This window comes from Triplophysa rosa, linkage group LG24 (genome assembly GCF_024868665.1).
Source record: "Triplophysa rosa linkage group LG24, Trosa_1v2, whole genome shotgun sequence".
Taxonomy (NCBI): Eukaryota; Metazoa; Chordata; class Actinopteri; order Cypriniformes; family Nemacheilidae; genus Triplophysa; species Triplophysa rosa.
The window spans coordinates 2,477,786-2,496,717 of record NC_079913.1 but is presented as its reverse complement, the minus strand read 5'-3'; the positions used below and the strand labels follow the sequence as shown (position 1 = coordinate 2,496,717).

At 40.1% G+C, this 18,932-nt stretch overlaps 3 protein-coding genes across 3 annotated transcripts; 2 read left to right on the top strand and 1 right to left on the bottom strand.

Annotated features, from left to right (window-relative positions):
* Positions 1–112: 112 nt before the first annotated feature.
* Positions 113–2,530, top strand: si:ch211-214j24.14 (uncharacterized protein LOC559160 homolog). Its single transcript, XM_057324667.1, has 2 exons — positions 113–531; positions 1,550–2,530. Exon 2 carries the CDS (start codon positions 1,728–1,730, stop codon positions 2,388–2,390), a length of 663 nt encoding a protein of 220 aa, XP_057180650.1. The 5' UTR covers positions 113–531; positions 1,550–1,727; the 3' UTR covers positions 2,391–2,530.
* Positions 2,531–2,930: 400 nt separating this feature from the next.
* On the top strand, positions 2,931–4,056 carry ccdc167 (coiled-coil domain containing 167). The gene is made up of 4 exons (XM_057324293.1): positions 2,931–3,085; positions 3,540–3,634; positions 3,728–3,780; positions 3,863–4,056. The coding sequence occupies exons 1-4, from the start codon at positions 3,035–3,037 to the stop codon at positions 3,964–3,966; spliced, it is 303 nt and encodes a 100-aa protein (XP_057180276.1). The 5' UTR covers positions 2,931–3,034; the 3' UTR covers positions 3,967–4,056.
* A 163-nt stretch (positions 4,057–4,219) lies between these two features.
* On the bottom strand, positions 4,220–18,417 carry LOC130547916 (clathrin coat assembly protein AP180-like). Its single transcript, XM_057324294.1, has 26 exons — positions 17,485–18,417; positions 15,428–15,570; positions 15,157–15,232; positions 14,668–14,770; positions 14,313–14,406; positions 14,085–14,196; positions 13,859–13,965; positions 13,722–13,763; positions 12,889–12,950; positions 12,750–12,755; positions 12,647–12,659; positions 12,435–12,565; positions 12,258–12,337; positions 12,060–12,074; positions 10,724–10,822; positions 10,142–10,342; positions 9,750–9,824; positions 9,288–9,368; positions 8,906–8,977; positions 7,322–7,453; positions 7,162–7,186; positions 6,994–7,060; positions 6,013–6,066; positions 5,831–5,935; positions 5,604–5,703; positions 4,220–5,518 (listed from the first exon to the last, which is right to left on the bottom strand). Exons 1-25 carry the CDS (start codon positions 17,612–17,614, stop codon positions 5,617–5,619), a joined length of 2,112 nt encoding a protein of 703 aa, XP_057180277.1. The 5' UTR covers positions 17,615–18,417; the 3' UTR covers positions 4,220–5,518; positions 5,604–5,616.
* Between the last annotated feature and the right edge of the window lie 515 nt (positions 18,418–18,932).

Below are 18,932 nucleotides of genomic sequence, written 5' to 3'. Positions count from 1 at the left end.
CAATTTTTTCAAAATTACAGCATATGCAGGTGGAAATGATGAATCAAATGAGAAGTAAATATTCTCCATTTGTCCTTTGTTATGTTTAATGTTTGAGAGGCGTGTTTTAAAAGATATTTGGATTTGGAAAGACAGGTAAATAAATAATTCTCCTGTCTATTATTATTAAATAAAATAAAAAACAAACATTCTCGTTTCTATTGTTATTATATAAAAGAAAACAAACAAACAAAAACCCAAAGTCAATGTTGAAAAGTAGGACAGCAGCTTTTTTGTTCAAATCTTCATATGGAACAGAAAAGCTGAGTGGACTACTGGAGTTTTTTTACTTTGTCATGTGATCAGGTGTAACGGATGGGGCTGTGGGGGTGTAGTGAACAGGGGTGGGAGGGGCTGGATTGCAATCTGTTGCAGCAGTGCTTCTGCTGTTGCCTATTTGCCCCGAAATTACAGTGGCCCCTCCTCTGTATTTATTCAAGACCCTGCCTGGATCTGCATTCATTTGCTGTTTAAGCCCTGTTTGCGGACAAGGTAAGATCTGTTTTCAATAGCTGCCTTAAAGAATATCACATTCTTTAAATTTTGGGGTGTCCGCATACAGCAGGCTGTAGAACAAAGTATTTCCTGTCTCCCAACTGAAAAGTTTCTAAGAGTTAAAATGTTAACTAGATTAGATTACCCAGTAACAAGGCTTATATGGTTAAATCACCACAATGCTCTGTTGTCAAGCCATTATCTTATTATATTGACCGTGTGGTTACATCAGACATACATGATGTTCACAAATATTCCTGTTGAACAGACCAGTGGTCACTGGCAACTTTTCTTCAGAATAATTGACAAACGCTGTCCGATATGTTTTCTAACTTTTAACAGTGATTCCCATTCAAGTCTTTCAGAGGTCACAGTTAAAATGCTATACCGGGTATGCATTGCAAATCTGATCCCTTTAAGCACATTGACCTTTGACCTTGGTGATGGGCTTTAGTCTGCTATCTTCTGACAATCTGAATGTTGACACTGCACATGCTTTTACTGTGACTCCACAGTTTAACATGCTGTGACCGAGACCAATGGCCATCGCTATTTTCACCATGTTTGTATTTACTGGTAGATTGGAAAGGAAAGTATACAATGTGCATTTACAGACCTTTAGTATCAGTGACAGAAAGAACTTTGATCATAGTATTTACTGAAAATAAAATTGCGTAAGTGCATTGCTGTGGACCTGAAAAAGATATGTACATTCTGTACCACACATACTAAGGGATCCGTGAACTAAACCACGATCCACTGTCATGCGATGTAAAATATCTGACATTCTTCTATCATGGGAACAGATGGAGATATTTATAGGTCACACATTTACTGTATAATGTGTGAACAGGCCTATATATAGATCAGCACATGGGGTTTCATGTTGACTATAAGATTTATTTGTGATGTCTTTAGCAACTTCATGTTACAAAATAAAACATTACATGCCTTTTTTATTGTTTTTTTTGTTATTATATGAAGTATTATTCTAAACCATTTATCTCGTTTTCAGGAATAACTGACCGGGGAAGACAATCAGATTTATTAAAGGCAGTAAAGCATCTTTAGCCCTGTCTGAGGACCAGTTTGTTGTTACCAAACTTCCCAAACCAAGCCTGGAGCAGAATAGAGGAGACCCCGGTCCCTGGCAGATTGACAGTCTGGTGGAGTCCTGGGCGTCTGTTAGCGATATGGAACCAGCGGTTCGAAATCTAGAAACCAGTGAGATAGTCGTGGTTTCAGAGGACCAAAGTGAGAACCACTCCTCAACCTCTGACATCATCCATCTAGAGGCAGGTCGGGTGGAATCAGATGAAGAGGAGGAGGACCTCCAGACCAGCATGATGAGCATGCTAGGCAGTGAAAAGGAGCTGGCTGAAATGAGGGCGGAGATTGAAGCCGAATCTGATCTCAGACCTCCAGAGACTGTAGAAATTCTGATGTGTGTGGAAGACCCACTAGTGGAGGAGATTGAGCTGGAGGACACCTCTCAGCTTGTTTTCACTCATACCGCTCTTCTGTCTGAACCTTCAGATTTTACCCTTGCCTCTGTCCCCATACCGGAAATCATTTCACAGGTTTTAGAACATCTCCCATCGCCACAAGAACTTCCTTGGACACCATCCTCTACTCTTACCCTCTTAGAAGAGGCCCATACCTTTGAGTCTAGTGATGCTACTGGCATATCTCAAGAGCATACATCATCATCTTTAGAGGGTGTAGGCCTAGTTCCAAATACAGATACTTCAGGAACCCCCACCAGTTCTTTCTTTGATATTCCTGTGTTGCTAGTTGGTGGCGCTGCCCTGATGGCAGTAGTGGGAGTACTTGCATTTACATTGAATAGAAAGTAGCAGGACCATATAGACTGTATTTCTTTTTAATAGTTTTTAACAATAAAACTATTTTGGGGTAGAAATGCTATGTTTTTAAATGCTATTAGGTTTCCTGTTTTGTTATTGTCTGTTATTGTCCCCTAATAAAAATGTAATTGAAAGTCAACGTCATGTGTACAAGTACAAGTGTTGAAAGCACCATGGTAATTTATTTGAATGGTTGTCCACAATTATAGAAATACGCACAGAAATACATAAAAATTAGTAAAAAGTTAGTAATAATTGCTAGACAATAAGTGACTGTGTACAGTAGCTATAATTATTGATATTATTGCATAATAATCTTACAGCTTGTCGATAGAATGCTGTACATTAATTATTTATTTTTTATAATTAAATATAACTTAAAATTGTATTACTTAAATTCCCTGAAGATATTTTAATAGATTTTTTAAATAAAAGCTAAGCGTGCGGTGTGGATGCATGTGAACGACGGTAAATATATCCTCCCAGACTGCAGGTGGCAGTATGTATCTCGTTATAGTATAGAAACGCCGAGCAAGAATACGAATCATATGCGGAAGAATTTGGCATTCTCATGATTTCTCTTATTTAAAGATTTAGATTCAATTTATTGTCATAAAGGCCTTATATTTTCCAAAATGAGCAAATCAAAAACCGGCAAGAAAGAAAAAATGAGTGTCGCAAGTGAGGTAAATGTGATCGTTTTGTAAACTGACTTTGAAGCTATACTGTGACTTCACATGCACTGAGCAAATTGCTTATAAAAGATAAAATACTTAATAAAATGTAATTGTTGTAATCTATTTAACTATCTATTTTTATATGTATTACCTATATTATGTGTCCATCCCTGCTGAAATTCCAATGATTTCCATCATTATATCACTATAACTATTACACAGTTCCTTATGTAGTGTGTTTTGGGTCTTAATCCAGTAGGATTACGGTGTTTTATTTGTTCACATTTCCAGTTAACATTCCACCATATAGAACCCATTTAAACCATTAAGTCCATTAGAAATTCTGTAATGGTTGCTCTTGTCTCATTCAGGATTGATGTTTAGATCCTGTCTAATTGTATGCTGTATTATTGTGTGTCATATGTACTGAAGTATGATGCTGATAGTGTGGTTTTATCTCTAGATTGACCGCATTGAGGAGCGCAGATTGCATTGTAAAAACCACCTGGAGAGAGCCGAGTTCAGACAGAGAAAAGAGCAACTCTCAGACGAAGACGGGTATGAGGCTCTTTTTGTCCACGTAATAATAAAGACAACTTGCATTGATCAGCAATGACTAGAAGACAAACAGTACTTTTCATGCCCTGACAGGCAAGCCATGGAGGATGAAATTATCATATTGAATGAAAGAATACAAAAATACGGTGAGTTTTTAATGTTTAATGATAATTGTGATGCTCGTAGCATTCCTGGTATAGGAAAGTGATTTTGGTTTTCTTTCTTCAGAAAAGGAGCTGCAGGTGCTCAGAGGAGAGAACAGGAAAAACATGATACTCTCTGTCGCTTTGTTGGCCATCAGCGCACTTTTCTACTATGCATTCATATATTAAGACACTTTCTTTCATATAAGGGATTGAAATATGGGGAGATTTGCCAAAAACACCCATTCGCCATTCTCCAGCCGGTACCATTGTTTGGAGGTTGAGGGGTTCATTAATGTTGTTTCTACCATAAATACAACATGCCGTCTTCAGCTTGGCCTTAAAGTTGGATTGTCCTTGCTTTATTGTAAAGCAAGTGGACATTATGAGACGCTTGTACTGTTCCCTTCTGAGAGGGGAACAGAATAGGTTACGTTAAGAGGTTGTGTTTTAAAGTGCCACTTGTAACTGTAACAGTAAATTATAAGTAAGCTCAGTTCCAGTTCAGTTCATTCTGAACAATGTAAATGTGTGAAGTTGTATTTTTAAAAGTGACCCAGTAATGACTCGCCAACTTCTCTTCACGGATCACTGTTTATTGCATTTCAACAGGACTAACATGCACAAAGGTGGGGTGGGGCAGAGGGTGTTATTCCATCCAAAAATAAAATTTATCAACAAAATTTTCAATTGAAATAAAAAACAGCTATCAATAAAACGCAATACTGTCCCATCAGACTGCTGTTGGTCCATCTGAATTCCTAGATACTTTTAGAAGATACTTTTCGGTACAGTCACTTGAAATGCAAAACACTTGACAGTCACTTATTTTCAAATTAAGGATATTCAGACTGAAGTACCATAAACTACCAAAGTAAACCTGCTGCTTACAGAATCAAACCAGTCTCAATCCCATCTGAACAACAAAGGATTTACTGGTGGTTTTATGATAATACACTTGCAGGATTAACAACCGAGTATCGGCTCAGAGAGTGCCTTCATGTTTTGTGATGTTCACAAATGTTTTACAAATGGGACATCTAACTAGCCATGTAGTAAAGTAAACGTCTGACATAACTAAAATATAGTCAACCTTTTTATCTCAAAATAAAGACTAATGATATTCAAAACCAGCTGTCATTAAAATATTCTAAAATGCATATGTAGTTTCATTAAATAGTCACATGTTGCATGTAACTCACAATCGATAGATACGGACAAAAAAAGAGTCAAATCAGGGCATTGATAAAAACAGTGCATGAGACGCTAGTTTAACCTGTGATACACTGATACTCATTTGTGTGTTCCCAGAAGATCTATGGACAAAACGATAAGTAACACTTGACTGATGATGACACAAATCGGCCCAGCCATATTTACCACGGCAAAAAAAAAAAACATTTTCCACAGAAAACGTCACACTTTTGATTTGATTTCCCATGGAAAGTGAGCCAGGAGTAAAAGAATGCACATCAATCAACCCGCAGATACACTTTCAAGAATGCATCTGCCGTTACTCTTCACGTTTTGTAGTATTTTTAAATATATAGATCTGAAGTAACAGAACATTGAAATACAAACACACATACAGACACATACTTAGTCACGTTCACGGTTTGTGCTACAACAACAGACAGAAGGGGAGAGAAAGAGAGGAGTCAGGGGTCTTGAATCTGATGAACGGAAGAGAGAGAGTACACGCGTCTTTTTCATCAGGGCTGCACGATAAGTGTGACATCTGCTAAAAAGAAAAGACATCTATTTTTCATAGGCACTTCTATGTGGCAAAAAAACCCCTCATGTGCTCTACCTGTTCTGAAACTTACACAAGCTGCTCATCTACATGAAGTCTTTGATATTGAGGTCAGCGAGGGGATCTTTAGGAGGAGGGGGCCTCCTGGGACTCTGGGCCACTCCTGGAGACATCTGTGAAGGAAAAGCACACATGCCAATGAACACTGTGGGTTTATCTATGCAAATAAGTGGGGGGAGATGTACAATTTATGTAAATATACGCCTCATGGAGGTGTTTAGATCAGTATGTGTTTAATACCGGTTGTCCAGGGGCTCCTGTGGCAGGAAACTGTGGCCTCATCATTGGTTGTTGGCCGGCCATCATCGGTGAGCCAGGCATCATGGGCGGGGCTCCCGCTCCAGGCTGTGATTGACAGAGAGACAGCGAGTAAGACAGCAACACATACGCCTACACGCACGTACACATAAACACACTCTTACCATGCCAAACAGTGACGGGGATCCCAAGATAGGAGAGACCCCACGAGGGGAATTCTAAGCGGGTGGGACGGATGGGGGAGAGATTATCACCAGACGACACAGAACATGACAACATCGCACAGTATCGACTCTACGGCACACAGACTCGGAAGGGAAATCAACACATAGGGGAAGGGTGATTTGAATATGTGTTAAAATAGGAGATTGTTCATGCATTATTGTTCAGAAGCGCAGAAAACAGCAGTAGCTCCTCACTGCAGAACGCGACATCCAGGGGGCAAGGTTGGATCCAGATCCAGTCTCCTCCCATTGCGTTTTGATTGGTCGACACTGGATCCAGTCTCTTTCCACTGCGTTTTGATTGGTCGACAGATTTCACGTCACACTCATGTTGTGGCTCTACTATTTTCGCATTGAGTCGTTACTTAAGTTATTCTTTTCACGGAAAACAAACTTGCTGAAGACAAACTTTAACATATTTAATTAGATTTAGGTTTCAGGTAAGGGTTAGGGTATTTTTAATAACGTATTTTATTAGGTTTAGGGTAAGGGTTTGGGTTAACAAATATTTAACTGTGATCATTACTTACAGGCGTACACTAAATGATGACGTTGATAAGAGCAAACGTTCGAGACCACGAGTTGCAACTTACTCTCCAAACTGTGGCTAAGTATATAAAGTGAGAGGAGTTGGATCTGGATCTGGGTCCAACCTCGCCCCCTGGATGTGGTGTTCTGCATTGAGGACATCTCGAAAACAGCGGAGGCAAGAAAGAATGTTACGGAAACAATTCTAATGCTCAAGTCTAGCTGTTTGATGGAAAAAAGTATTTCTTCAACTAAACGTCACTTTAGTCCTTTTTATTCAATAGAAGACCAGAACGTGTGAGGAGAAGGCTCGTGATTGGCCCCACGCCATGCCACTCGAAGCCATGCGACTCCACCCCATGCTTTAGGTTTACAGAACAACACAACATTTACCATGGCAACGCCCCAGCTAGGGGTGGGTACCTGTGCTTGCCAGTTTGCCCCTCCGGCTGCCTCACCCCTGAGAGAGATCGAATTAAAAGAGGGACGGATACAAAGATTTACATTTTAATGTGCAAGAAGGCAAGGAAATACATTGAAGAAAGATACGGTGAGGCTTACGGTTTCTGGTTTCCAGCGGCAAGATCTGCAAAAAAAGGGACATTACAACACGCATTCATTAGTTTCAAAAATCACGATAGCACGTAAAAGTACATATATTCCTATTTCCCTGCTATGATTTCTGGGTTTGTGAATTATTTAAAAGATGTTGGAAACGTACTGCTGGCCATGTTGGCCATCGCTGAGTCTAGGTCTCCTCCCATGTGTTTGACTGGCGAGGTGGTCATGGGTGACGCCCCCATCGCCTGGGGGGCAATGGCTGGCATGAGCATATCACCCAATCCATCGAAAGCTTCAAGGGAGTAAGAGGAACACAATGAGTTGAACAGTAACCCAAAGGTAAGCGACATCAAAGATAACAGGGCCTAAAGCACATGCTAACAACAGACGTATATCGCCATGGCAACCAATACAAGAGAACATCAGAGACAACACCAAGACAAAAGAGACTATATGTTATAATCTAATAAAATAAATTATACCACACGAACAATATTACATCTTTAGATACATAGCTACAACAAGCAGTAATCACACATCCAACATTACATTTAAAGTGTAACCTGTTTCACACAGCATGTAAGCAACATGTAAGTGTGAACGTGTTGTAATTACTGCAAAACTGTGGTTATCTACTGAAATTTTCTGAGATACTACAGTCAAAAAGAGGCTCAGCATCTGTTGTATGCAGTGAATACAGTAACACGGGTGATGATATAAATATTCATCACTTACAGTACGCATGCGGTGTGAAACAGGCTAAGAGTATGTTTCATTACTGTACAGCTCTGTTTAATATACTTTTGTACCATTTGTTTTCATTTACATTTCATGTAGGCTACACACGTTGATGCATATCACCGTAAAGGTCAATAAAACATCAAATATTAAATATCCAGTCCATCCATCATCCTATTCTCAAATCCTGTAATTGCTTGGCTAACAGACTTTCAGTTGAATTCACAGAAGCCCTGGGACTGTTCTTAAATGTAGCAATGCATTGTGGGATAGCAGCCGGTGTAGAAGCATCAGAACTCACCAGTAGCACAGGAGGGAGCAAGCAATGACCCGAGAGAGAGAGAAGGAAAATAAGGAAGAAAATGATAAAGAGAGGGAATATGAAACATTGGAATAGAAATGAACAGGCGAATAAGTGTCAGAGGAAGATGAGTATAAGAGAAGAGAATGAGAAAGAGCAGATTTAAGCAGTGAGAAGAATGCATTCTCAGTCCATTTACAGCAAAGTTGAAAGCAAATGAATGAAACACGGTGATGGAAACACGGATCGCATCACAACAAACTCAACAAAACTGAGAAGTAATGTGCACAGAAACTCAATACGGCAACAACGGCACGCAGGTATCACTAAACTGTGTCTGGAGATATCGACAACCCATACAAACACAAAGCCACAGGTCTACTGAATGTAAAATACATGAAGTCATACAGTGACCCCAAAAAGTATATGGACCATTTACAATACATTCATTGAGGATCGCCTGGAATAAAGTTGGTCAATGCAATTTTTTATGTGTGATATATTTTTTGGGGCCACTGTATATGTCGAAAGCCACAAGTTCCATGCTACCGACTATGAATTAATATATATGTTTAAATGCCTTTAAATGTGACTTTTGTTTAAAACACTCCACAAAAACGTGACCACAATAAAACAAATGAAAAGGAAAAATGTTCAACGTTAAAACCAGAGATAAAGGCAATCATGCGGTCGCAGGTGATGTACCTGACATCAGATCTCCTCCTGGAGCCGCAGCAGTCGGGGCGGCCGGTTTGGCCTCACCTGCACCTGCGGAGTCTGAAAACCCCATTTCATCCACAACCAGACAAAACGTCCACGCAGCATGAGGGTAAAAAAGTTTAGAATGAGCCAAATCGCTGAGAGAGAAAGAAAAAGAGAGTGCATGATCGCACAAATTGCATATAGACATTCACACACTAATTCACACAAACACACACTTCATTTACATGTCTGTTTTTTTCTCGTTAATCCACATCTCTTCCACAACCTCCACCTGATGTCCATTTACCATCAGAACTGCTTTATTTCACAACACAATCCACAGCAGCCATCTGCTCACGGCAAGCAAATCAAACCAGTTACCAACCCCCAAACAGGTCCAGATTTGCCCCACTGTCTGGCCAGCTCATGGGGGCAGATGGAGCAGGGGCGGGTGGACGAAACACATCTGGAGCACAGGAACGGGTTTAGTTGAACTATGTTTTGGAATACTAACTTTGTTTATCTACCCTCTGTACTGTGAACATACATTTTGAAACACACTAAATCTGCCCTCAGTTTAGAACCCCCATTTATAGACAAAATGAAAAGCGTGAGTGAAATAAAATGAAGATCTGTCAAATCTGGGGAAAATGAGACAGAGACGTGTGTGTGTGTGTGTGTTAGAGAGAGTGAACGAAGCCCCAGGGATGGAAAGAAATCACAGTTCCTTTGGCTGCCCCGGGACAGAAGCATATTTGGCTCACCTTGAGTAGCCAAGGACAGAGTAAAAACAATGTACAAGCGAGGGAGGGAATCAATGGAAGGATGCATGCAGTGCTGTGTGTACCTGCTGAAAACAAATCTAGACTGGGATTTGGGTCTGTTTTGGGAACGGATGAATCTGGCACGGGATCAAAAAAACCTACAGACAAGAACACATGTACAAACATACAAACATGCGATGTTTAAAAAATGGTCAACTGGAAATGCAAACCAAGCCAAACTGATCTATCCGAACTATAAAATGGCTCAAATTAAACCACCCCGCACCAAACCTAGGATAGCTGATGTTTTAGCATACGTTTGTAACAAAAATGTACTGTCTATCTCTATGCTATGGCAAAGATGATCATGGTATACGTGCAGTGACAAAGTTTGTACATTTTTTGGTTATAAAACATCTTTGCAAAGAACACAGAGATTTTCACTCCAAACAAAAAACTGGCCTAAAGGGTTTACCAGCAAACAGGTCTATCGTTGGAGCTGGGGAGACAGCAGGGACTACAGTACTGGTGGTGGTGGTGGTGACAGCAGTGGATGTGTGACCAGAAGGGGGCGACACTGAGCTAAAGAAGGAATTACTGTCATCTACTGGCTGCATGGAGAACAGGTCCAACTGAAGGGAGGTATCTGCAGTACCGGTCGCTGGAGTAAAGGGGTCTACCAGGAGAAGAGGATAAACGTTGGAGAACATCGACCAGGCCTTAATTATTATAGCCTTTATTATTTACAGTTGTCCTCAGGGATGAAAATTTAGAGGAATAAAAGCAGAAGAACAGAAGAATAGAACACTAGACCCCCTATAGAGACCCTCATCATCTTGACGTGTTGCTGCGAGAATCTTCATGGATACTGACTAACTTCAGTATTTAAAGAGCATTGCCCTAGTAACGCAGACATCAATCTCTATGGCAACACCCATGGCATCTCAAAAAGAAATCTCAGGGGATTTAGAGAAGAGTCCTTATAAGACACACGCGCGCGCACACACACACACACACACTATTGTCACATAGACGCATTTACACTTCTGTCACCCACCGGTTGCAGCTGTACTGTCGGCAGCAGGGGTGGGCGTGGTCGCTGCGGCCCCACCCTCTGCAGCAGCAGCTGTTTCAGCCGCAGGGGCCGCAAACACATCTGGAGCACACGTGAGGGCCAGATCGAGAATGTAAAGAGGAAGAGAACGGAGATAAGAGTGAGAGAAAGAAAGACTACGATGTCACGCAAAGAGTTTGAAAGAAAAAAAGTTTTTCAATATTTAAAAACAAATACATAATTAGAATAAAGTGTCATTGATATGAAAGACAAGAAGTGTCCCACTTTATTCCAGTTCAGCCAAATCTAAAAATAACTTATCTTAAAGTCAACATGAAATTACATTCACAACGTAATTTACATGTTTCTGAGAACATTCAATGCTTCCAATGCAACCTTAAGCTATCCAAAAAAGAAGCATCGTTTAAAAGATGAATCAGGTTTTAAAAATGTGAACATTATTTTCTTTAACATGCACTACAGAAATGTAAATGGGGTCAATTCGGGTTCGTCGACTTTAAAGTCTGTTTAGCATGCACTGAAAGTATAAATAAAGCGTGCTCAATCTTACTGTGCGGGTTGCAAACACATAAGAATAATTCACAGGCATCAGATCTTGTGCAGATTGATGTCATTTGATTGATGTCAAATGGAAAAAGTGCAGTAGTGCAGGAATGTGGATGAGAAGCTCTAGATTTCTACCGCAGCACGACCACACGACAAAATGCAGCGATGGTGATTACAGACACGATCACAAACACCAATAATGAAACAGAACTGTGAATCTGTGAACTTGAAGTGTCTGCTAGAATGTAGCTCTGGTTCAGAATGTCGCACAGCCATTCCCCCAGAAATATCTTCTTAAGGAAGAAACCTCACTACTGACCTCCGAGGAGATCCGCTGAGCCGGAGGTACCACCGGCAGCGGAAGGGGGAGGAGCCACTGATGCGGCTGCCTCTGTGGCTGTGGTGGTGGGCGTGGCTGAGGAGTTGGAGTCTACGGCAAGGGTTGGGTCAGGAAGGAGAGTCTCTGTAGTAAGCGAACCTATTTCTGCATAGCCACGCCCCCCGGTGAAACAATATAAACCGAGACGCAAATAAACAGATAACCAGGGAAAGGAGAGAACCAAAGAGCAGAAGAGAGAAAGAGAGAGACTGAGTAGAAAATAGATTTATACTCTTAATGGGTTTTAACTAGGTCTGCTATACAATGCACACAATTGCTATACACTATGATCTCAGTTCTGAAAATGAACTATAACAAGTCTTTAAAATGTTCACGAATGTGGATGAGACATCTAACACATCGGAACTCAATATTATGAACACTGACACCTACCTGACCCCAGCAGATCTGTTGTGACATCACAGACGGACAGATAGATGGGAAGAAAGGTATTAATACTGGTTTTGATGTCTGGTTACTAGGTCAAGCATCATTTGAGAACATCGTAAATTCATTTCATGGCAAACCCTCCCCAGAAGAAAGTTCAAACGTCTGTGTGCAAAATCTTGTATATGTCTTTCATGCTTTTACCTCCCCAAGATGTGGGAGCAGCTGACGCGCCTCCTGCAGAAGGTCCAGAGGAAGACAAGGGGTCCAGATCCAGCAGAGAACTACACAAAAGATGGACAGTAAGAGAGACCTTCATTTTTGTCAAGATATGAAATAGAGTGTGTTGTGAATAATGACTAAGTAAAACAGGGCACTGACTCAGTGGCTGCCTCGGCAGCGGGCGTGGCCTCAGTGGGTGTGGCCTCGGTGGGTGGCGGCTCTAGAGTGGGGACAGCAGAAGCAGATTTGGCGGGGGTGGAGGTCGGAGAAACGTTATTGGTGGGAGATCCCTAAAACAAAACAAGCAACGGGATGATTTTTTGATACAAAAAATCTAAAACAATCAATCAATAAAACGTGTATCTTCTTACCTTTGTAGGTGACCTAGAGGACACAGGGTGCAACATAAGTGAACAGGTTATCTTATATACAAACAACTGATTAAAATGTTTTTTTTTGTAAAAGCTAACTCACCCTTCCCTGGATATTCAAGAGACCAATAAAGAGAGAACAGAAATATATTCACACAACTGTTAGTTCTGAAAGTCGCTTTACATGCCCAGACAACATTTGACATTTAAGTTGATTTAGAGTGAGTTCGGAGGTTTCGTACCCTTTTTTCCCCTCTAGGCTGTTCATATGTGTCTCTAGAGACTCCAGAATACTGCTGGGAGCCTGAACAATAAATCATGCACATATGAGTAGAAGAAAACCATCAGATCACATTTTATGCATCGTAATATCTCTTAGAAATCCACAGCAAATGCCAACAACAAAAACCCGTCCCCAAAGCCCTCCTCACACCACAGCAAACACAGAACCCACGAGACAAAACTTCAGTGCATTGCTTTCTGCAGCCTTTAAACAAGTAAGAAGTCGTTTTTGGTCATCTTTATGACCGAAGTAACACTAAACATCCTGGAGATATGTTATAAGGTAACAAATAAGAGTGAAAATGCTGTTTCAATTATTAGAAGTGGAAGTTAGTATCTAACTAACCCTTGCAGGAAATGAAAAAAAACAGCAATGAACTGAGAAGCAATGCACTGAGATGCAAACTGGGTCCCACATCAGTCGCCATGGTTACCGGCTCGTCGTTCGGGCAGTCTTTAAAGGGACAGTCTTCATTATATGAATCCGCCAGGTCGATCACCACGCCTGGGTGAAGACACTGGGAATCCCCATGTGGATGTTGCGATAACAATACTCAGTTGAGATGGGTCAATATTTCAGATTACACTAACTATAATGTATTATTTTATACGGTCTTATGCTAAAAACCTTTTTGCAGTGGTTGACATAAAGGAGTCAACACATCGAACTCAACCAAATGTTAATGAGGAGACAGCAACACACTAATGTTGAAATACTGTAAAATGGCACATTTGACAATGTGTTTATGTTCTGAAAAGAGTTGTAAAAGCCGATGTATTGTGGCTCACTTACATAAGAGATGTCAGGAATATCATTCTTGTCCACTCCTACTTGCTGCAGCAGAAACACACAATGAAATGATAATCAGACTGAATTATAGAAACACATAAATTACGCTTACTTGTAATGTTTACTCTTTGCTTGCCTACCTCAGCAATTTTCATAAACTCTGAGATCTTGGTCACTCGGGTCAGAAACTTCTTGTAAATCTCAAGTGACTCCTTGCATTCAGACCTCTTCATTTTGAAATATTTCTCTGCACAACCACAACCGCACCCACAATTACTTTCAAGAGAAAATAAACAGTTGCTCTAAATAAACATGCACTGCACTTCAGAGAATGAGACAGTCTAATGTTGTTATGACGTCACATGCCTAATAAATTGATGATGCCATCATTGTAGGAGGCGAAGAGCTTGATCAGGTCCTTAAAGAGAAGCATGAAGGCTGCATTTATGATCCCGTTGTTCAAATCTTTAGGATGAACCTGGGATGATGCAATACAGCAAAAAGAACACGTTCAGAAGGACAGACAGAGTCAGTCTCAGACTTAATATGGAACGACTTTACAGAATGTTTTAGAATGTGGAGGACTTTACTCACATCAAACTCCAGCAGTGTGTCGATCTGAGTCTGCAGAGCAGGCATGGCCTTCAGGAGCTTGTCAGGAGCCATAGTCCTCATCACACCCTCAGCTCTGAGCACGCAGAAGAGAGAACGGTTCAAGGTGAATAAAGAAAATGTTGAATTCTTACATAACGCTGGGACATTTCTGTTCCACCCAAGCAATTTTGGCAAACATGACTGAGAACTCCACTCAATCTCCTGACACCTCCACTCCTCTACTCAAAACGCCTTTACTAAAGTGAACTACTATAACAACGTGAGCAACTTGTGTCTGGACGATGCCAAAATCAGATTTACATCTGCCTTCTATTCCCAGAAGCAATCGACATACCCCTTTTTAACCCGGGTGAAGTCGAAGGCCATTGCACGGTAAGCATACGCCTTCTCATTCAGGTACCGCGCAAATCGTCTGATGAATGTCGACATGTCATATCCTTAGAGACAGAGAGGGAAGAAATAAAGGAAACACAGGAAAACTATTGAACACATGAAGAGTTTGTTTCCAAAATAAGATAACTCTTTTTAAAATTGTTAAAAAATCATGTTTTATTGTGCATTCCAATTAATATCAATCGAACTGCAGTTGGTTTGTTTTGATTTAAGCCATAATAACTCAAAAAACACAGCTAACCTACACAATAAAACACAATAAAAACACAATAACATAATAAAAACATGATTTTTTAACAATTAAAAAAACGGAGTTATCTCATTTAGGAAAAAAACTCTTCACATATACTGTATTATGAAAGATATTATGGAAGTCGTTGTATTTCAAACTCACATGCACACATACACACACAGAAATTCACAAACTTACCGTGGGAGCCTGTTTTGTCAATGAAGTTGCTGAGGTTGAACAAGGAAGTCCTTGAGGCCAAATACTGGATAAATCTCTGTAGAAATGTAAAAAGGACAAATCTTGAAGCATGTATGGTTTTTATACATTTATACTGTAAGATTTTATCATAAATCACACAGAAGCATGCAAGAACAGTTTTTTTTATATTTTGGCATTTCATTTTTACAGCTATGTGTATATTTAACAGCAACTTCATATAAAAGCAATAAAGTTGAATGCGACAGCTCACCTCATTGCCATAGATGCAGATGTGATGGGTCGTGGTGAGGGCTTTAAACACGACAATCCAGCTGGCATTGGTGGATCTCTCAAACAGCGTGTCAGCCAACTGGGGGATGTTGACGTTAGTCTCATTGGTGGCTGAGATCAGATCTGAACACCACAGAAACACATACATTTACCAACCTCAACCAACAACCAGGGGAACAACGGAGAATAAAAACATACCTGAGAGTTTTGAGAAGAGATGTGATATGACTGGTTAAATTGTAAGACCTCTGCATTGTAACAACAGATTACCCAGATTTCTTTTTACTTTGAAGTGAAATATGACCCAGACAACCTGTTTTGTTAGATTCACCCAACTAGGGATTGTCTTTAATAGCAGACTGTCTTCAAAATGCCAATATGTTACTAATGGCTGCTAGAAAACAGACCGGAACAGAGTTAAAAAGCCAAGAATAGCACAGATTAGAACACACTGTGTGTGTTGACAGATATAGTACACAATAATTTGCTATGTAACAACTCTAAACAGTCAAGCATATCACACTATACGCTATATGCCTATATAGGCAATGAATATGTGAGCAGGTGCAACTCTTCAGGATTATGAAACTGCTCAACGCAACATCATTTGCTAGGTCACATAACTGTGAACATGTGACTACACAATCTGACAGTTCAATGATCTAGATGTTGTGTATATTGTGATTAAACAATATTTCAATAAAGCCTAAACACTATAAGGAAATGTATCTAAAAAGGGATTCTAGCAAGATGTAAAAAAACATTACAATCATCAAGCAAAACCTTATAATCTTGATCATTAATAACAACCTACATCTTGATCGTGCCTATATTTGAAGTATTCTTCAAAGCAAACGCTGTCCATCTGTCTAGGAATGAAGACCCCATCATGCCCACTGATACCACATCATCATGATGTCACTCCCCCTCCCCCGTCCCCAATAATCTTCTTCAGTTTCCATGACAACCTCACCGCCACCCCACAAATGACTGGAGCAAAAAGACAAACATCTTCATTAAACTTTGAAAAGCAAACACATTTTCTGTCATAAAAGTAAAATCAGGCCATTTTATTAGAATGACCAAATTAACAGGCTGACATGCTTAACTGAGCTTAATTGATCTATAAATAAAACAATTTTCAATAACCTACAGTACATTGGGCTTTGATATCAGGGAAATACCACTCGAGCACAAAACACATTATCACACATCCGCCTCTGTGTGTGACTCACTGGTGAAGGGAATGCTGATTTTAAGACACACACGTCTTAGGATTCCTCCAGTGTTTGCATACCAGCGTCCTCACCTTTGGCTTTGTAAATAATACATGCATGCTTTGGCTGATCAATTTATAATTCAGAAGGCCTTCTCCTGCAGGACACACAGCTTAACTGGCAAAGCATGAGAAGATGCATTTTAACCACTATTTACTGTCTGTTCTAGGGCAGGTTCTTTGATCATTCCTTCTTTCATTTTTTTCACACTACACCACCCACATAATGACACTTCCACAGTCCTTTGTTGTCAATTTCCCTCAACAATATCTTCAATTATGCATACATGCACTGCTAAGAACATAACGATTTTATATTAAATGCACCCTAAAAATAAATTTTCCGTACAACATTAATGGGACAGTTGTCTTATGTGGTACAGTGCATGCAAATTGCAGATCACTTGGCTCATTTTAGGGTAAAACCGCCACACTACCCTGATAAAAACCATACAAATTCAAATGCTTTCCATTGCAAATAACATTATGAAGCAGTCTACTATTAAATCCATACAGTTATGTGGTGTGTTTTAGGCCTCATTCCCGCACGATTGCAATGGTGTTCTGCTGGTTACCATTAGCCAGATACCATCAGACCAACACAACCAGTACAGATCCACAAATACTCTTATCATTTTTTTATAAGAACCAACAGGCCCACATGTGCGCAAAGCGCGTTAGTTTGGTGCTGAACCGAACAGCTCCAGCAGACACTGCAGTGGTCGAGCGGAAACAAGGATGTCAAAAACGTCTTAACTTACAATCCAAATGCTTCTTCTTGGGCGCCATCACCTCGTGCGTGGTGGCTTTGCAAACGGCACGAGCCACATCCGACCCGGTGAGCTGGTACTGCGCCGCAGCGATGCGATCCGTCAGAGTCTGTCCCGACATTTTCTCCCACTGGCGTCTATACAACCACCTCAAGAATCAACCTCACCGGGGAAAAGGGAAGGACAGCCGTAATGCATAGGCTATTAGCCGACAAAAAAGAGACGGAATACAAACTGGCCCTTTAAAACTGCCACTAGATTTCTTCTATTATCCAACCAAAACGAACTGGTGTAGTAAATTCGATAACACAAAATATTGGTATTATTTTTTAATTCTTCAATAATATATTTTGATGTATCGTCCAATTTAGTCTATAGATTTAGTGTAAGCTTCTGTGCACGGGTTTGTTTCAGCACCCTGGATAGCGGCACTATTACGTAACGCCCCTACGCCGAGTAAACCGCGTATTTTACAGCTCTCTCGGGAAATAAGTAATAAAATGAATATAAATAACTATCGTTTTTAATTAGTGATAAAATCCGATACAGTCAAAGCGAGTGTGCTCTGCGTCAAACTGGGTGTTTTTGTAATAAAACTTGCAAACACGAGCGGAAGAAAAAGACATTAGGCATTAGAAAAACGCTTAAAAATGAAACTCGTTGTCGTCGATTATTCTCCTACGATAAAGCTATCCGGTATCCCGTAGGGTCGGTCAAACCCCGTGTCCTTCTCTTCCGGTCAAATACTGATGATGATTATGTCTTTTACGAGCCTTTCAAATGGTGGGTTTAAAAAGACATTTCCAGGTTAAAATATTGTATTGCGTAGGACTGGGTTCTTTTTTATTTTTTTGTGAAAACACAGGTTACGGTCCTGGCTTGTCGGTAGTCTGTGAACCTAGTCAGGTGATGTATAACGGGCTCTTAAAGGGAAGCACGTCACGCCGTCAAGCACCTTTAAGGATCTGTGCGCGTTCACGGTTCAACTGTCTGCATTCTGCTCATTGATAGGCAGACCTCTCTGTCAGTGGTATTTGTTAAATAGAGGACAGTCATATTCATTTTCCCTTTTAATTTGTTTTTGTTAATCCTGTCATGTTTATTTATCATTGTATAGGGTATGCAATAAACGTATGTATACATTTAATGCGAAAATAGCAGCTTCGACCACTAGATGGAGTCACTTCAAAATGTATGGAATATGATTTCACCCACGTTTCAATTTGCGAAATATTGCAAATGTTAAGGATGAAACATCCTTATATGCTTTATCATATTTATTTTGTATTATATAATATTAAATGTTAATACAAATGTGCGCTCAAATCATCTTAAATAACAAGCCAATAAACAACTATAAGTTGTGGGTTCTTACACGTTATATTAAGGTTGATGTTTAGGAGTGTTGAAAATGTTGCGTAAATGTGACTCACCTTTGC